This window comes from Leucopleurus acutus (genome assembly GCF_964270905.1).
Source record: "Leucopleurus acutus genome assembly, chromosome: 2".
Classification (NCBI taxonomy): Eukaryota; Metazoa; Chordata; class Mammalia; order Artiodactyla; family Delphinidae; genus Leucopleurus; species Leucopleurus acutus.
The window spans coordinates 185,760,353-185,779,975 of NC_139143.1; the positions used below are offsets into that span (position 1 = coordinate 185,760,353).

Genomic DNA, 19,623 nt, shown 5'->3' on the forward strand with positions numbered 1-19,623 from the left:
AGAAAGCTTTGGAAACTGGGATCTCAGTTTGGAATTCTGTGCTGTTCATAATACTTACAACACACAATACTTATTCAAGTTATTTATAATTTGTGTTAAATGCCATAATTTTACAAGTTGTTATAAAAATTTTCCTCACAGTTCGTAACATTGAAAGATGTTATAAAATACCTTTAGATATATGCAAAGGCACAATCTAAATTCTATCAAGCCTATAACTGCTAAAATATCTACAATCATACATAATATATCTGAATAAAATAATGTCTTACTGAAAAATCATTGACCTATGGCAATATAAACATATGAAATACTGTTATTATTGTTCCAGGTCTAAAATATATATCTAGGGCTTCCCTGGCGGCGCAGTGGTTGAGAGTCCGCCTGCCGATGCAGGGGACGCGGGTTCGTGCCCCAGTCCGGGAAGATCCCACATGCCGCGGAGCGGCTGGGCCCGTGAGCTGTGGCCGCTGAGCCTGCACGTCCGGAGCCTGTGCTCCGCAACGGGAGAGGCCACAACAGTGAGAGGCCCGCGTACAGCAAAAAAAAAAAAAAAAAAAAAATATATATATATATATATATATATATACATATAAAATGTCTCTAAATCAATTTTCTTTGTTGAAAATAACACATCAGAATTTATAAAAAAGAAAAACCTAACCAGAGAATCCTAAAAAAAACCCACAGGACTATTTCATATCACATAAAATTAAAGTACCAGTTGAAAACTCCACACCCATTCCATGCTAACCTAGAGAGACCATTATCAGACCCTTGCATGAAGACGTTTAAGTATCCAATAGTTAATCTGAAATCATATGAAATGAAGGACCATTTATTACTAGTATGAAATATATGCTTTGTACATCAATATATGTTCTATTACTGTCCTATAAATAAGCACACAAAATAATCATTTCATAATAGTTTTCCAATATCTAATAATAACTAAGAAGCCACTAAGCAGGGGGTGGGGTGGAGAAAAAGAAAGAAAAGACCTTGCTATTCTAATTAGCTAAAAATGTATCTACTACTTAACAACTATGACTAGGTAAGTAGGACAGTAACTACTGGAGTCATTAAAAAAAAAAAAAACTGAGAAGGGAGCAGAGGAGGCTAGAAGGATGAGGACAGGAGCTGCTTTACTCAGTCCAGTGGTTGTCTATCACACAAACTGTAAAAGCAAACTGAAGCAGTAGTTTTCTACACAAACCTGAACAGCTGAAACTGCTTCCAAAGAATTATAATTCAGGGTTGCTGGCATCTGTGGGGAAAACTACATAGAAAGAGTAGCCAAACTGAAGCAAGGTATGCAAGGTTAGGCTAGGAATTTTAGATAAAGCAACGATGAAGATGAGGAAACATACTGAATCATGACCAAAAGTTACAGATTTATACTGCCTTGGATTTTATTTTATAAACAGTAAATATTTCTGAAAGCATTTTAGAAACAGGTTGGCCTTGTATTGTAAGATGAAATCAAAAATATCAGAAATTAAGCCAAGTCTCAAGATTTAAAAGAAAAGGAAGAAGAGGAGCCAGCCCTGAAAGACATGAAGTGCCTCGTGACCAAGACAAACAGAAAGTGTTTCTGTTTGTTTAAGTTTCACAACATTGTTCCCTACCTTTTTAGGTGAGAAAACCCCCAGGGTTCCTCCATCTTCCCGAATGGCAACTCCCATCTCAGCCAACAAGGCCTCTCTAGAAAAAGCAACAAGCATATCAGAATAACAATACCAAAATGTCAAGTCAGTCAGTCTAACTTGAATTGGAAAATAACGCAGAGCAAAAGCAACTGTCCATGTTTAAAGTCAGTAATACAAATGTGAAAGAATCTGCTTATCCCATCATTAATGAGAAATTATTTCTAAGAGAAATTGTATATTCAAAATAAAGTATGTTCTTGTCTTAGGTAAAGCTATATTCACCCAAATAAGAACTTTGTCACATCTGACTTTGGAGGTAGACAATAATTCATAAATATGTCTATTAATATAAAAAAAGGAAGAAAGGAATATTCCCTTAAGGCAATACATCCACTTCAAAGAACCATTCCTTAAAATCCAAGAAAGCAATCAGAAAGTAACTTTGATATAGGGAGTATTATCTATAAATGTGATTTTCTCAAATATCATGTTCCCATGACCGCCATCATATTGATTCAACAATTCTAGCTTAAAATCTCTACAATAGAGAAGAAAATTGTTTCATACATTCACTTTACAAACACGTTAGCACTCACTTCTGCCTCATCTTCCATGAAGGAAGAAGATAGGAACTAACATTTTTTAAATGTATATTTATTCCAATAGCAAAAGTATTATTTTGGATGATTATGTTTATCTTTAGGGTAGAGAATTGGGAGGTTAAGATAAAATACAGATTTTGAAAGTTTGCAACTGAAACTACTTAACCTCTTACCAAAGAGGTTCTAGAAAACATAACTCTGAAAGTCAGTAATCAGAACAGCTTTTTTTTTATTTGCGCCTTTATCAAAGGCAGTCTTTTTGCAAATTAAAAACTCTTCAATATCTTCAATTTTTATATGGATCCTTAGCAACATGTAGTACAGTAACTAAGAACACGACTCCCTAGGGAACACGTGAATTTCACTTCAGAGTGTAAATTGGGCCATAAGTCCCATACGGGTTTGTTTGTTTCGTATTTGGGGAGGAAAGGTTCTTTGTTTTTAACTTCTATTTTATCTTTTCTTACTATAAAAGTAATCTAAATTCCTCAGAAAATTTAGAAACATTCCAGAGTTTAACTTCCTGACCTCTCCATTCTGATGGCCTCTGTTTTACGCAGCTTTTCTTCCCAGGTTTCGTTCAACTCTGCAATGATCTTCTCCGATTCCTAAGGAGGAAGTACACAGTTAAGCACCAAAGAGTCTTATAATTTAACATTCCGTGTCTAGGAAGAGCAGCAAGAAGCAGATGATGCCCTTTTGAGGATATGAGGCAGAATCTAATTCGATGAGGTGGGTTTTTTTCCCTTTCTTAATATGTAAAGAAAGAAATCAGCCCCAGATGTATTAATTCTCTTTAAGCCCTAATAAAAATAGCTTAATAGTGTGTGTGTGTACATGTGTGTGTGAGAGAGTGTGTGTGTAGAAGGAAAGGTAATATTAGCATCCCAAAATGCAGAGCATTGTTCCTGACAGCCACTGCTACAAAAGAAAAAAGCCCCCAATGATATTTGTTGCTTTTCTTGAAATTATTTATTTATTTGGTTGCGCTGGGTCTTTTTTTTTTTTTTTTGGCTGCACTGGGTCTCCGCTGCTGCGCTTGGGCTTATTCTCTATTGCGGCGAGCGGGAGCCATTCCTCGCCGTGGTGTGCAGGCTTCTCATTGCGGTGGCTCCTCTTGTTGCGGAGCACGGTCTCTAGGCGCACGGGCTTAGCTGCTCCACGGCACGTGGGATCTTCCTGGACCAGAGCTCGAACCCGTGTCTCCTGCATTGGTAGGCAGATTCTTAACCTCTGCACCACCAGGGAAGCCCTGCGCTGGGTCTTAGTTGCGGCAGATGGGCTCCTTAGTTGCAGTTTGCCCGCTCCTTAGTTGTGGCACACAGCCTCCTTAGTTGTGGCATCCAAACTCCTAGTTGCGGCATGCATGTGGGATCTAGTTCCCTGACCAGGGATCACACCCGGGCCCCCTGCATTGGGAGATCAGAGCCTTAACCACTGCACCACCAGGGAAGTCCCTTCATTGTTTTTTGTTTCACTATAATTTCACCACAACACTGACAGGGTTCAGAACATGCTCCCCCAAATATGGTATTATCTTGGCATACTGAATACTTTAAGCTGAGTGATTTAAGAAATGGTACAAGTAGGAAGGACTCTCTGAGCTCCTCTTGAAGCAAGTCGTAAGACCCTCATGAGATGTAACCTCCCTACACCTGGAGGAATGGAGCATCCTTATTTCTCAAGATGAAGGAACACGAAGAATATGAACAGATAGGCCTTCATTAAGTTTCCCCAGTTTACTATAGGCAGACCTCGTTTTATTATACTTCACTTCATTGCACTTCTCAGGTATGGCATTTTTTACAAATTGAAAGTGTGTGGCAACCCTGCATCGAGCAAGTCTACCAGCGCCATTTTTCCAACAGTATTTGCTCACTTCGTGTCTCTTGTGTCACATTTTGGTAGTTCTTTTTTTTTTTTAATTTATTTTTATTTACTTTTGGCTGCATTGGGTCTTCATTGCTGTGCGTGGGCTTTCTCTAGTTGCGGCGAGTGGGGGCTACTCTTCATTGTGGTTTGCGGGTTTCTCATTGCAGTGGCTTCTCTTGTTGCAGAGCACAGGCTCTAGGTGCACAGGCTTCAGTAGTTGTGGCTCGCAGGCTCTAGAGCGTAGGCTCAGTAGTCGTTGCTCTGCAGCACGTGGGATCTTCCCGGACCAGGGCTCGAACCTGTCCCCTGCACTGGCAGGCGCATTCTTAATCACTGCGCCACCAGGGAAGCCCACATTTTGGTAATTCTTGCAATATTTCAAACATTTTCATTATTATTACATTTGTTATGGTGATATGTGATCCGTGATCTTTGATGTTACTACTACAATTTGCTGAAGGTTCAGATGATAACACTTTTTAGCAATAAAGTATTTTTAAATTAAGGGGTTTTTTTTGGACATAATGCTATTGCACACTTAATAGACTACAGTATAGTGTAAACTTAACTTTTATATGCACTGGGAGACCAAAAAATATGTGTGACTCACTTTATTGTGATATTCACTTTACTGCGGTAGTCTGGAACTGAACCTGCAATACCTTCGAGGTGCCTATACTCTTAACTCACATCCCCCTTTGTTCAATCACATATTCCCACAACTTTTCACTCTTCACCAAACCCAGCATAAAAATGTTCATGTTTAACACTTCTTTGGGCCTTCATTTCCTTATGAAGTCTTCCATGTCATGTAAACAAACACTAAATAAATTTGTAAGCTTTTCTCTTGTTTATCTGCCTTTTGTTAATCTGGGGCCCCAGCCAAGAACCTAGAAGGGTAGAGGAAAGATATTTTTCCTCCCCTAGCATACAGTACCCCTCTGAACACAACCCAATTCCCTTTCCCAGAAAGGTTTAATATTAATCTCATATGAAGGCACGTAGCCACTAGAGTGATAATTTCCCAATCTCTTGCTGAGTGTTTATTATATGCCAGAAATATAAGAACTAAAACATGTTTCCTGATTTCAGGAGCTTACTGTATACCAGGGAGAGAAGGAAGTAACTGATCATTCATTCATGCAGTAATTATATATAACTGCATTACATGCCAAGCCCTGTTCTAGGCAACTAGAGATATGGCAGGAAACAAAATTCCTGCCCCTCATGGGGCTTATATTCTCGTAAAGAGACTCAGATAATCAATCCATTTTAATCAGTAAGTCAAGTATACAGTATGCCAGACAGTGATAAGAGCTTTGTAGAAAAATAAAGCAAAGAAAAGAGGAATGTAGGGGGAGGGGTGGGTGAGGGAGCAATCTGCAGTGGGGTTGTCAGGACAGAGCTCATTGACAAGGTTCTACATAGGCAGACACAAAGGAAGAGCATGGGTATGTGAGGGAATAGGTAGGAAATGCCTGGCACTTTCCAGGAACAACAGCATAGCTAGAGCAGCATGTTAGAGGATTGTGAATGGGAATGGTAGGAAAAAACAACAGGGCAGTGTGCTAAGTGCTACAACTGAAGTGTTCACAGGTCTGCTGGAGGGTGGATGAGTCAAGACTGAGTGATACACATACTGAGAATGAACTGACCAGGCAAAAAATGGAGGGAGAGGGGTACCAAAAAGGGAGTTAAGCACATGCAAAAAGCAGGAGAAAATGCTAGTCCTGGATACGAAGTTAGAAAGTCAGATGACAATGATGATAATGATGATCAGATAATAGTAGTGGTAGTGATTCAGGATGAGAAGTTTTGACAGTTCACAAAATATTTCATTGTATAATTCATTTACCGGGCTATTGTATGAAGCCTCTGAGATCCCAAAACATAACTATCTACATAGAAAGAAATTGTGAATATGTAATACAATAAACCCTGAGGCATCTGGCACTTGGTTTTCTGGAACGAGGCATGGTAGCATGTTAAAAAGCCGAGTTGGGCTTCCCTGGTGGCGCAGTGGTTGAGAGTCCGCCTGCCGATGCAGGGGACGTGGGTTCGTGCCCCGGTCCGGGAAGATCCCACATGCCACGGAGCGGCTGGGCCCGTGAGCCATGGCTGCTGAGCCTGTGTGTCTGGAGCCTGTGCTCCGCAACGGGAGAGGCCACAACAGTGAGAGGCCCGCGTACCAAAAAAAAAAAAAAAAAAAAAAAAGCAGAGTAGGGCTTCCCTGGTGGCGCAGTGTTTAAGAATCTGCCTGCTAATGCAGGGGACACGGGTTCGAGCCCTGGTCCAGGAAGACCCCACATGCCACGGAGCAACTAAGCCCATGCGCCACAACTACTGAGCCTGCGCTCTAGAGCCTGTGAGCCACAACTACTGAAGCCTGTGTTCCTAGAGCCCACTCTCTGCAACAAGAGAAGCCACCGCAATGAGAACCGCAAACCGCAACGAAGAGTAGCCCCTGCTCGCCACAACTAGAGAAAAGCCCACGCACAGCAACAAAGACCCAACACAGCCAAAAATAAAAAAAATAAAAAAAAATAAAAAAGCCAAGTAAAGACTCAAGGAGTCAGAAGAAACAAACAGGAGAGCATGATGATGATGATGATGATGATGATGATGATGATGATGATGATGGAGGAGAAGAACAATAACAACAACAGGCTAAGCTAGACAAAGAGCAAAACTGATAAAAGTTAGAAAAGGCCTGGGCGTCAGTAAGGTGAATATAAAGGGGACCACGCAGCAGGTACTCAGAAATGAGTCGGTTACAAAGTGGGAGAAGCTAGAACAAGCCTGCAGCGGAAGGCAGGAGGGCAGAGACAAAATCGCCTAAACTGGCTCTCATCAACCCCCGAGCACACACATAGGCTGAAAGACTAAAACAGCCCCCTGAATGGCATCTCTACACAGTCCTCCAATAGGAATGAATAACATGCAGTGCATATGCCACTCCACTGCTGAGTGAGGAACCAACAAGCCACGTTAGAGGGCCAGCAGCCAAGAAAAACCCATATGGTTACAGTAAGGAATGAGATAGCCAGGGAAGGAAGTGTGCCAGGTGCCGAGTGGTCAACAGCCTACCTCTAACATGCCACAAGTTATTCAACAACTGAAACAGGATAGCATTAAATGCTTCTGCAAATGACTATAAAAGGGCAAGTATATATAAGCTACCACCATAACCTACAAGATTTTAAGGCTTATTAAACACTGCTGGAGGGGGATGGGGGAGGGAAGCACCGGGAGTTTGGGATTAACAGATGCAAACTATTACATATAGGATAGATAAACAAGGTCCTACTGTATAGCACAAGGAACTACCTTCAATATCCTGTGATAAACCATAATGGAAAAGAATAGAAAAAAAAGAATGTCTATGTGTGTATGGCTGAGTCACTCTGCTGTCCAGCAGAGACTGGCACAACACTGTAGATCAACTATACTTCAATTAAAAAATTCAATTAAATTAAAGACAGCTGGATAGAAACCTTTACACTCTAAAGTGACAACTTCAAAAACAAAGGCATAGGATAACAGGATGTCCAAACCACAGCACCGAGACTAGTGCTTATTATATATACTGTGGTCCACAAGCCACTCTGATATTAGTTATGAAATACAAACTGACCTATGAGATACTTAAAATATTTTTTTCCTGGTTGGTTATCTTCAGAAAAAGAGTGTATCAGAGCAGAGATTAATCCGGCTGTAGTAAAGCTATTCTATTTTGGGGCAACTATAAACTCACCCCAAGGAAGCAAAGTTACTGTCTAGGAATCCTCTTACCATCTTGCTGCCAACTCTAATGTGACCTCTCTCTTTTTACTCACCACCTGGAGGGTAAATCAGAATATGAGCTCCTTGTAGAAAAGTTAATTAGTAAGCTGAGTAAGGTTCAATATACTTTTCTTTTTCATTAGGGCTTAAAAGTTGCAACTTCTATGTTGTCTAGAAAGTTGCTTTTTTTTTTTTAATTCTTTTAATTTATTTTTGGCTGCTTTGTTGCTGCACGCAGGCTTTCTCTAGTTGCAGCGAGCGGGGGCTACTCTTTCTTGTGGTGCGCGGGCTTCTCATTGCGGTGGTTTCTCCTGTTGTGCAGCACGGGCTCTAGGCGCAAGGGCTTCAGCAGTTGCAGCATGCGGGCTCAGTAGTTGTGGCACACAGGCTCTGAGGTGCATGGGCTCAGTAGTTGTGGCTCATGGACTCTAGAGTGCAGGCTCAGTAGTTGTGGTGTACGGGCTTGGCTGCTGGGCGGCATGTGGGATCTTCCCGGACCAGGGATCAAACCCGTGTCCCCTGCATTGGCAGGCGGATTCTTAACTACTGTGCCACCAGGGAAGTCCCTAGAAAGTTACTTTTTTAAACTCTGAAGAAAGGTTAGAGAAAACAATATTGAGTGTCATTTAGCTAAACTTCAGTGCTGGAAAAAGCCATTTATTCCAGAAACATTCTAGAAATATAGAGACTGAGGACCACAGAAACTAAGTGATTATCCCGAGGCCCCACTTCTCCCTGAGCCAGGTCTATAGTTGGGTTTCCTGTGTTCTGTTTTCCAATTAAGGCAGAATCAACAGCCTTTAAAGAAAATATTCTACTAAGTAGCTCACCATAAATTAAGAAAGAGTGAGGAATATTCTTTCTTCAAGCCTGAATAACAAACTTAGTATAAATAAAATAGAGATGCCAACAGGAAGACAGCTTTCAGTCTGAGTCATCAACTTACTCTGCAGGCAGGCCTGGCATGCTGGTCTCCAGAGCTGCCCATACCTCATTCTAGAAACCTAATTTTAAGATTAAACTGAAATTGGGATTCATGCTTCAGAAATGAGGAGTCAAGGGGACACTCTTTAAGGGTCTTTCCTTCCTGCAGGTACTGTACATTAAAAAATTCTGAAAAAACAGAGTGACATCAGGAACATTTTTTTAAGCTCCAAGGAGTGCTGGGCTCAGGCGTCATTCACTTTGATCTCACATCATGTATTATCTAGCTATTTGTACAGCACTGGTTAATAACTATGTTCATAATGCTAAATACAATTTAATTACTTCATCATGATCCAGTTAAGGTGGCAGAGAAGTCCACAGAACAAGTCAGAAATATTTCCCCCCAAAAAATTACAGTTTAACTTGTGGTGTTTAAATAGTTAAACACTTGCTACATGGAACATTCCTTCAAGCCATCAGATGGGTTTTACTGCACTGAACGCAGCATGCGTCATAAGTGACCTCCAAGCGTGGGGCCCTCGGGCTGCCTAGCACAGCATTTACCCTTGCATGCTTCTGTAATGGATATTTGTGGATATTTATAGTCTAAGCCTAAGCAGTGGCACTCACAGTACTGACACTGATGCCAGACTAATAAACACCAGAGGCACCACATAGTAACTGTAGCTACATATTTAAAACCTTATTAAGTCGGAATGCAAATCAAGGAGACAACATTTCAACTCAGTTTGAGCTGCAACTAAAAACTGAAAGCAATTACACTTTACTCTCTATTGCCAGAGGTTTGTGGAGGGCTCAAGATATTTATGATGGGGTAACATGGGTCTCTCCTATATGGAAACAGGCTATTCAATGAATTAAGCAATAGCAGCTCCCAATTAAAAGTGTTCTACCAACTGATCATTTTTTTAAAGTTAAAAGTAAAGAGAAGCAAAGGGACATAAAATGTTAGGAAAATGAATTAACCTCCTGTATTACTGTTTTCCATTAGGTACAGTATTTTTCTCCTACAGTGTCATGTCTTAGGAATGCCACTTCTTCACACTCAACAATGAAACAGTCCAAAAATGAGAAATTCTCAGGCATTTCTATCATACAAACACTGCCTTGCCCTGTAAACACAAGATGTTATCTGCCTGCAGCATTAAAATGTAGGTCTGCCGACATGAACTCTCACCATTCACAAAATAGGAGTCGAACTAAGGCGCTTATGCTTCAGTAAACTACCATGCTGCATTAAAAAACAAGACTGAATGCAAAACCATAAAGAAACTATTTTCTAAAGCTAGGGAAAATGGAAGATGTCATTTAGGTTGGCTTAAAGGAGAACTAAAACAGAAATTCATTTTCTGATAAAAGCAATAGAGTTTTGTTTTGTTTCCGCTGGGAAGTAGGGAGATTGGGGGGAGGGTTCCTTGAATAATGGCAGTGTTATTCCCTAGAGACTATCTGGAAGATACAGGGCGACCTAATGCTTAAAAAGTCTGCTCCACATCTTGACTCCTAACATTCAACATTATTTTCAGTTGGTTCCACTTGGCAGTTGGGAAGAATTTTTTTTCCTACATCAAGATGTGTGTTAAAGGGAATGTAATCTCATTTGTACACTAAGGTAAGATTCAAATAGTAAGATTCAAAATCCCCAAAGAAAAATAACATTTTATATTGAACAGTAAATGAAAGATTTCACTTTTCCTTTCCACAGAACCTCTGCATGTCCCCAGTGGCCTGAACAGAACCCTACACAGCAACTTTGCCTATCATGATAAAATACAGAAATAAAAGCCTTCTTGCATAGGGCTTCACGAACATCGTTAGTAAAATTTCAAAGTCCATTTCACAATAGCAGAAATTATCCTTTCCTTTGCAAAATTTAATGAAAAGGTTTCTCACTCCCTGTCCCTCTGCCAGGTATTTTAGAATTTCACCCACTTTCCACTAACAAGTTCTGAAGGAAGAAACAAGATTACTTTTGTTTCTAAAGCACCTTATGTTAGAAGTGAGTGAAATGCCAAGGAAAAGGTAGGCTGATTAAGAAGCAGAAGCCCATTCTTCATATAAAATCTTTTTCAGCCTCACCTGCAAACCAAAATGAATGTTCTAGCACCTTCAATTATCAAGCTAAATTCCCTTTTAGCAAAAAGGTTCAGCAAACCTTTTCCATTGTTAACCTGTCAAAGTGTGTCACTATTCTCAACGGTCCTTGAATGAGCAGCCATGGTGGAGAACACTGAGTGCAATGTGAAGGGGACTGCACGCTTGGGGCAGGACTGCAACCCCCCAGCTCCTTAAAGTTTCTTTGCTCTCCTTGTTTTTCCTATCCAGTACTCTTTTTTTTTTTTAATTTAAGTTCTAAGCAGCTAGTGGGAAGCAGCCACATAGCACAGGGAGATCAGCTCAGTGCTCTGTGACCACCTAGAGGGGTGGGATAAGGAGGGTGGGAGGGAGACGCAAGAGGGAGGGGATATGGGGATACACGTATATGTACCCCAGTACTCTTGAATACAAAGGCCACAAGGTACGGATAAAACTATCATCCTGGAAATGACAAGCAGGGAAAGAAAAGGCATTTGTGTTGTTGTCACGGTGGTTTCAGGGATGGTACCACAGGTGACAACTGTCTGTTCTCACTGTAGTCACCAAGGGGGAAGGAAGAACCTACGAGTCAGAAGACTTTGCTGCTCCAAACGTTCGTATTCATGGAGAGAGACAGAAAGTACCTGACAGCGTCAGCAACAGGCTGGGAAAGCCAAGCCGGGTGCCACGGTGGGTGACCGGACACGCAGGACTCAAGTGTGCACACCAGCACTAACATCCGTGAGCCCATATGCACCAGCACAGGAGGGGGCGGCCCTTCCACAGCAGTGCTCCCAGGGCTTTCTGTGAACTTCCAGAAAATATCATTTCACGTGTCTCTGAATAAACCTGGTACAGCTACTCAAATGTGCAAACTTTCTTTTGATTATACATTTTACTAACAGAAGCAGGGGCCTATATAGAATTCCATCTTCAAAATAAACCAAATGTTTAATTAGTTTCCAGTGAAATTTCTAACTAAACAATTTCACTGTGACTTATAAACTACCTCAGAATTAATGGACATATCTACTTATCAGCTACTTTGCCTGGCCAACTTACAATCTGCCTATGCATCCCTCCCTCCCATCCCTGCCGGGCCATGTCAGACTCAAGTATTCTGGTGAAAATTATCTTACAAAGCAGCAATTTCAGGACACCTCTGAGAGTTAGAAATTTCTTCCATATGCTGAACCAGAATCTCAGTGATTTTTAGTCCTAACTCTGCCTTGTGGAGCTACACAGAATACCTTTCATTGAATCTGAGTTACTACTTACCTTTAGACGTTCAATGGCTTCCTCTCCTCCAGGTGTAGACATGATTCTCTCCTGAATACTGGTCACAGATGTTAAGCCCACCTGACTATTGAGTGAGCAGGAAGATGGAGATGAAGTAAGGGACCCCATGGATGCTGTGGAAAAATTGCCAGGACGTTGATTCTCAGAGGCTAGCAAGTACCTATGCTTATTGTTTTGAAAATCTTTCAGATCTGGGAGATAGAAAGAAGGGAAGGCAGAAAAAGTAGAAAAGAGGGAAAGGAGCAGGAGAAGAAAAAAGACAGGAAGGAACACCAGTGTAAGAAAGGACAGCATTAAAGCAGCAAGACCAAGACAAGTTATGATACAAAGACAAGTTATAATTGTTCTAGATGGCAGTTCTAAAACATGTCTGTCTTTAATACTGGTATTTTAGAAGTTAAGAACCGCTTCTGAATTTAGAAACTAAAAAATTCTAATGTGGGTTAACATTGTATCTGTTAGGGGGTAACCAGAGCCTCAAAGAATACAGCTCAGGCTCTCCCCCTAAACAGCCATGCTACATTCCTGTATTCCTTCTGTGGCTCCAAATCTACAACATCTTAGGTTTATACTACTCTTAAATCCCAGTAGTTCGTAACAGTAAGGGAAAAAAGATGATCATTTATTTATCAATATCAATACATACCAGTCTGGCCCAGTATGTATGTCATTCAGCAAAAATTCCCAAGAAAATGTTATGTTAGAACAAAAATCTGAGTGCTCAGTAGTGTTCTTTGTATGCTAAAAAGGATTTTTAAAATATGCCTTTTAAAAAAAGGAGAGGTAATCATAGCAATTATAAGGATCTTGTATAAGTTCTGGTTAAGAACTTAGGGTTGACTACCTCAACAGTGATGAACAATTAGCAAACTGTTGAATTTGGTGTAGCTTACATTCGTCTATTAGAGCAAGCAAAAATTAAGGCTGATTATCTGCTAATTTAAGTAAGGCTCCCACTTTGCCTAACCGAATAACCATGAGTCATTGGGGAGCTGAGTTCCTAGTATGGAATGCAAGTTTTAGGGACATACTTTCATTTACTAAGGTCTTTAATAGAATTCTAAGTTTTGCTTTTAAACTTAGTTTTGGTAAAAAGAGCCACAAACAACAAATTCATTAATTTGCTGTTTGTACTTTTCTTCATTAGTCATCTTTCTCAAATAGGCACCAGAGGAAATCCATAGGTATTGGTGCATTCCTATTTTTAAATCAGCTCATTTTTAAATGTAAGAAAATCTACATTGCTCAAAGTTCATATCAAAACTAAATAAGTTTTCCTTAAAGGATACAATATGAATCAACACAAAGAGTCAGAAGAAACATTATTAGCTCTCTCTGCGTCTACCCATGTGAATTTAATCAAAGCCAGTTCTTGAAGCCCCTTAAAACCAGCGGTTGCTTCAAGACAGTTTGAAAACCACCATCTGCAAATATAGAACATAGGAAAACAAGCAAGTTTTAAAAGGGGGGTAGGAACTGGAGCAAAAAATTAGCCATCAGGTGATGGCAGCAAAGTGGGAAAGAATAGGATGGATGGAGTTTAGAAGGTCCAATTGACACATGCAAGCCCTAAAAGGCATTAAGGGTAGTGACTGAAACAGAAACTTAGAGGTAGTCAAGGCTGCTTTCCTGCACAGATACAGAATTAAAACTTAGTCATGCATAGCTTTCTGGGAGATTCCACAACTGCTCAGAAAAGAGTGAGGCAGCAAGCTGGCAGCAGCATCACCTGGAGCACAAAAGCAAGAACAAAGGATGTCTTTCCCACACCAGTTATCAGTTGGCTTTGGAAATCTCAGACAGAGCTGTACCAGTCCAAGAGTCACTCTGGATTAGGATGTTATAGTGCCTTCAAGGCTTAACCTCATCACAGCAGCCAGGGCTACCTTTGGTTTCTCCTATGTATTGCCTCACTGTCTACAAGCCTTGTTACATGCCCTACTGTAGAAATAAATAAATCAATAAAAATCTAAAACTTAGCCCCCCAAAATCAAGTTTCTTCACTTATTCTAATAATTTCTTGATGAATTATCTTAAAAGGGTAAGAAATTACTTTCTTGCCAACATAATGACAGATATGCAGTGGGTAATAAGGTGTGATCCTTTTTATAAAATGTCCTCATTTCAAGCACACATTTTAGATACCCAAGTTTTGTTTTGTTTTTTTTTGCAGTACGCGGGCCTCTCACTGTTGTTGCCTTTCCCGTTGCAGAGCACAGGCTCCGGGCGCACAGGCTCAGCGGCCATGGCTCACGGGCCCAGCCGCTCCGCGGCATGTGGGATCTTCCTGGACCGGGGCACGAACCCGCGTCCCCTGCATCGGCAGGCGGACTCTCAACCACTGCCCCACCAGGGAAGCCCAACAGCCAAGTTTTTTAAAATTTAATTTGTAATTCATGAAAAAGGGAAAAAAATGTTTACCTAACCATCAAGTAAGCTGAGGCCCAAGATATGGAGGAAATCAACTTAGCATAAGCACAGGTGAGTGCTAATCCAACATTCACAAAGCTACTCAGTCATGGAGATTTAGCCAACTAGAAGTGACTGTTTTCAATTATATATACACTAAGGCTCAGAATTACACAGCTAATTTAAAAGGATTTTCCTAATAAATAATCAGAACCTGAAGGATCAAGAGGCCAAAAAAGGCGTAATATGATTAAAAACAAGGGCTCTGGGTTACACTACCCAGTCTGACCACAAAGAAACCACGGGATCTCATTTAGTGGCAAACTACCCACTCCAGGCAGCAGTGTCCTCCTTAGCAAAATGGAGCTCTGTCAGAGTCACTGACAGGACTAAAGAGATAATATATTCAAGATACCTAGAACAGGTCCTGGCACATTATAAACACTCAAAACATGGGAGCTGCTGTCATCACTATCATCATGTATGACTTTGGATTCAATTTAATCACATTTAAGTGGAAAAACTGAACAGTAGAAGCAGCAAGAGGTTTTTAAGCCTCTCGACTTTATTCAAGCCACAAACTGACATCCAGCAAAACTTGCTTTGCTAATGGAAAAGGGCAAAAATAGGAACACTTCTGAATCTACAGTATGCTCTGTCTGGGATTTCTCTGTTAGGATGGCTGGCATGCAAAGCTCATTTTAAGGCTGATCCAGCAGAGGCAGATTAGCAAGTCAGAGTGCTGGAAACACCCAGTACATGAAATACACACATTTGCCTCCACTTCCAGAGTAATCATCGATCAATGGATCAGCTGAAGGTAAGCAAGAGGGAAAATACAAAAAGGGTCAAAGTTCAGGTTCAGCAATGACAGAGGGAACAGAGCAGTATTTGGCATTTGGGAAGGTGAAAAAATTGACACTTAGAATAATATATTATCATTTTACAAACTGTATGTATTCATTTAAACTCAGGTGCTAATCAGTAAGAAGAACTAAACTAGAAGAGGCCTTGAAAATCTTATTAGAATTATAAACACTATAATATTAATCTGACACTCAAAAAATAAAAATATGCTTTATTAAATAAACCCATATACTATTCTACCTGAATGATCTAGTTAACTCACTTAGGAGAACTTCTGATTAGACATTATGTAGGCAGATCACTGAGGTTAAAAAAGATTCAATTTAAGACAACGTTGTAAGACTCTCTGGAAGTCTAATTCTTGAACTTGACAGGAATTGGTTATTTTCCCCTTCATAAGTTCATAAGGAGTGAGTTGGGGGGCATTCAATCATTTTGTAGGGGGGAAACCACTCAAAGGTAAATCTTATCTGAAAGGTGACTGGAATAGTGGGTTTCCTACATATATATTACTACTACATTAATCTAGAGAAACCCATAACACAAAAACAAAAATTTTAAGTTAACAGTTTTATGAAGTGGTTAATTTCTCAGTGAGAATAAACTTAACATTCCAAATAAACTTCACTGCTGATCTAAAACAGAAATCTAATAAAAATACAAATAATGATATATTACGTTTTAAGAAGTAATTTCATGAGTTCAAACAGATAAGCTGGTACATGGTACATAAAGGAATTCTAAGATCATTTTCAATGAGTTTTCTTTTTTTTTTTTTTTTTTGGCCACAGGTCTTGCGGGATCTGTCCCCCAACCAGGGATTAAATCAGGCCATGGCAGTGAAAGCCCCAAATCCTAACCACTAAGCCACCAGGGAACTACTCTCAATGGGCTTTTTAAGAAGTTAAGAAGAAACAAAAACCTCTTGCTTTACCATCTAGCTGCCTCAAGCTCCTTAACTCTAAGTTTAAGAGCCCTCGAGAGGAAAGGAATAGATTTTGCGTTGATCCTTAATTCACTTACTATCAATAATATCTCCCAACCCCTGAGCACGAAGAAGGTCCTTCAGCCGTGTCACCTCTTCCTTTAATTCACGAACCAGTTTGGCATTGGGGTCCTCATTGATAACAGCATTGCATTTAATTTGTTTTGCACGATCTGCATATCTAGATCCAAAAAGAAAACACATTTTTGCCATTCCTCAAATGCTCTACTTCTCATAAGTAACATACCATTATTTCTAAATCAAACAGCTTGAGTATTTACACATTTTATGAGCCTTAATAATAATACATTTGTAGAAAGCTTTACAGTACCTTATAAAGATGAGGAAAAAGTCTCCAATGAATTTAAGTGATTTCCCCAAGATCACAAAGGAAATAAATATCAAAGAGAGGACTCAAAACTAATTTATTAGACCATATAGTGTTTCTTCCATTATATCAAAAATGTCTTTAATGAGACAAGAGTTGAAAGTTCCAGATTAAAGTAATGGAACCTATTCATAGATAAGACTACCCTACTAGTAAACATTCTGTCAGTAATTTTTAAAATATTACATGTACTCATAACTTTGTTACTTTTTATGATGTGAGCATTTCTATAATGACAAACATGAGAAGGGGACACTTCTTTTTACAGAAATAAATATTGTAAGAAATTTCTACTATTATCTAAAAGTTATCCAAGAATCTCACCAGAGCAAATTTAATATCTTTCCTATGAAAAAGTTCCTGCCTTTCTCAATGAAACTGAAAACTATAAACAGGTAAGCTCTATTATAATAAAAATCATTTTCCCCCATGTTTCCCCTGTTATGAGAGGGATGGATCATTGTTTACTCAAGCGACTACCCACATAGCATATGAAAATCCATGGCGTAACAAGATGACTTATGGTAGCACTGTGTTCTGTTTAGCTATTGAAATCAAACTGGAGTACCTCAGAGTGCTCAAAGTTTCATCATAGTTGATATCTGCTGGGCTCAGAGCAGCAACCATTGCAGTCCGAGAATTGCCACCTAAAAAGATGAATCAGAATTATCTCAAACCATACTCATTTTAGAAAATCTTTTATTGAATGTGTCAAATCAGACAGCACAATCTCAGATCCCAAGATTTAATCAACAGATTTTTGGACTGCCCCCATGCCAGGCACTGTTATATGCACATCTTAGCATCTGGATGTACTGTGTCCAGTTTCCCTCTTCCCACTCCCATTAAGGTCTCAGACACTCCACCAAGGCCATTCTTAGTGATGTCAAAGTCACTGGCAACATGGACAGCACAACAGGCCATTCTCAGCCACTCCTTCTATCATCAACATGTGACACAGCTAATCACTACCTCCTTCTCATTAAGAATGAGGGAAAGGGGCTACAGGAACAGTGAATGAAGGGCAAAAAGGCCGGAAAACATCAACAAAGAGGAGTAAGGGTTGGTAATATCTAATTATGTGCATCAAAGGAGCATGGGGTTTTCAAAAAGGAAGAAGAAACAACAGTTTGAAGCAGGTGCATGTGGTCACATAAACAACTACTTCACAGTTCATGTCCTGAAGTAAACGAGATTTGGGAGCAAACCCTGATTTAAAGGTGAGCAAATCCAGGGAAGTAGCCAAGATGGCGGAGCAGGAAGACCCTGAGCTCCCTCCTCCCACAGGCACATCAAAATTACAACTGTTTACAGAGCAGCTACTGATGAGAAAAAACAGAAGACTAGCAGAAAAGACCTTCTCCAACTAAGGAAGGAATCACGAGACAGGTAGGAGGGGCAGAGATGTGGGATAGTTAAGACCCACAGCCCTGGGTGGGCGACCCACAAATAGGAGGATAATTACAATTGCAGAGGTTCTCCCCAAAGAGCAAGGGGCCTGAGCCCCCCATCAGGCTACTGCACCAGGAAGATGAGCCCCCAGAACGTTTGGCTTTGAAGCCCACCAGGGCTTACTTTTGGGACAGCCAGAAGGCTGTGGAAAACAGAGACTCCACTCTTAAAGGGCACACACAAAGTCTCACCCGCTCCAGGACCCAGGGCAGAAGCAGTAATCTGAAAGGAGCCTGGGTCAGACCCACATGCTGATCTTGGAGGACAAGAGGCAGAAGTGCACCCTGGGGACACAGACACTGGCAGCAGCCAATTGTGGGAGCTCATTCTATCACAAGGACACTGGTACAGGCAAATCCCATTTTGGAATTCTCCCTCTAGGTTATTAGTGCTAGGACTGGCCCTGCCCACCAGCAGGTCTGCTGCCTTAAGACCCGCAGAACCCACAGCCACTCCGGGACCCAGCCCTGTCTACCAGAGGGCCCAAGACCCTGACCCGCACACCAGCGCACTGGCACTAGCCCCAGGGACCCTGGGACCCAGCTCCACCCACCAGTGGGCCAGCACAAGCCTCAGAATCCCCTGGGCCCCAACCCTGCCCACCAGCAGGCCAACACCAGCTTTAAGACCCTCAGAGCCCTGCAGCCAGAGACCTGGGAACCCAGCTCTGTCCATCAGTGAGCTGGCACTAGCCCCGGGATGCCCTGGGCTCCAGTCCCACCTGCGACCAGGCCGATACCAGCTCTGAGACACCTTGGACCCTTCAGCCAGCTGCCCCAGGATCCAGCCCCACTCACCAGCATTGCCAACACCAGCTTTGGGACACTCCAGGCTCTGCAGCCAGCCCTGTCAGGAACTGGCCCTACCCACCAGCAAATCGACAACAGATCCAGCACCCCCAGCCCTGTAACCACCCACTCCAGAACCCAGCCCCACCCACCAATGTTTGGCAGCCTCCACACAAGGCAGGGCCTGGAAACCAACTGGACCGGGGGTCAGCCACGCCTACCAGACTTCCCACAGTAGTCAGCCTGCCACAAGAGAAGGACCCTCGCAGCCCAAATAGGAGGCACCCCTAGAGCATATAGCTCTGGTGACCAGAGGGAAGTGCATTGCTGGAATGCACAGGACGTTTCCTACAAAAGGCCACTTCTCCAAGGTCAGGACACATAACCAACCTACCAGATACACAAATAAAAACAGCAAACTAGGCAAAATGAGGCAACAGAGAAATATGTTCAAAACAAAGGAACAAGATAAAACCCCAGAAGAACTAAGTGGAAACAGGCAATC

General features: G+C 41.2%; 1 protein-coding gene across 3 annotated transcripts in view; it reads right to left on the reverse strand.

The window, feature by feature from the left end:
• The window catches only part of KIF1B (kinesin family member 1B), a 147,536-nt gene that overhangs the window by 71,381 nt on the left and 56,532 nt on the right, over window positions 1–19,623 (reverse strand). For all 3 annotated transcript variants that reach the window (XM_082833169.1, XM_082833171.1, XM_082833170.1), the window contains exons 11-15: window positions 17,447–17,525; window positions 16,529–16,671; window positions 12,209–12,342; window positions 2,780–2,859; window positions 1,629–1,704 (exon numbers count right to left, since the gene is read on the reverse strand). In XM_082833169.1, coding sequence (XP_082689295.1) covers window positions 1,629–1,704; window positions 2,780–2,859; window positions 12,209–12,342; window positions 16,529–16,671; window positions 17,447–17,525 — 512 coding nt within the window. The remainder of the gene's footprint in view (window positions 1–1,628; window positions 1,705–2,779; window positions 2,860–12,208; window positions 12,343–16,528; window positions 16,672–17,446; window positions 17,526–19,623) is intronic.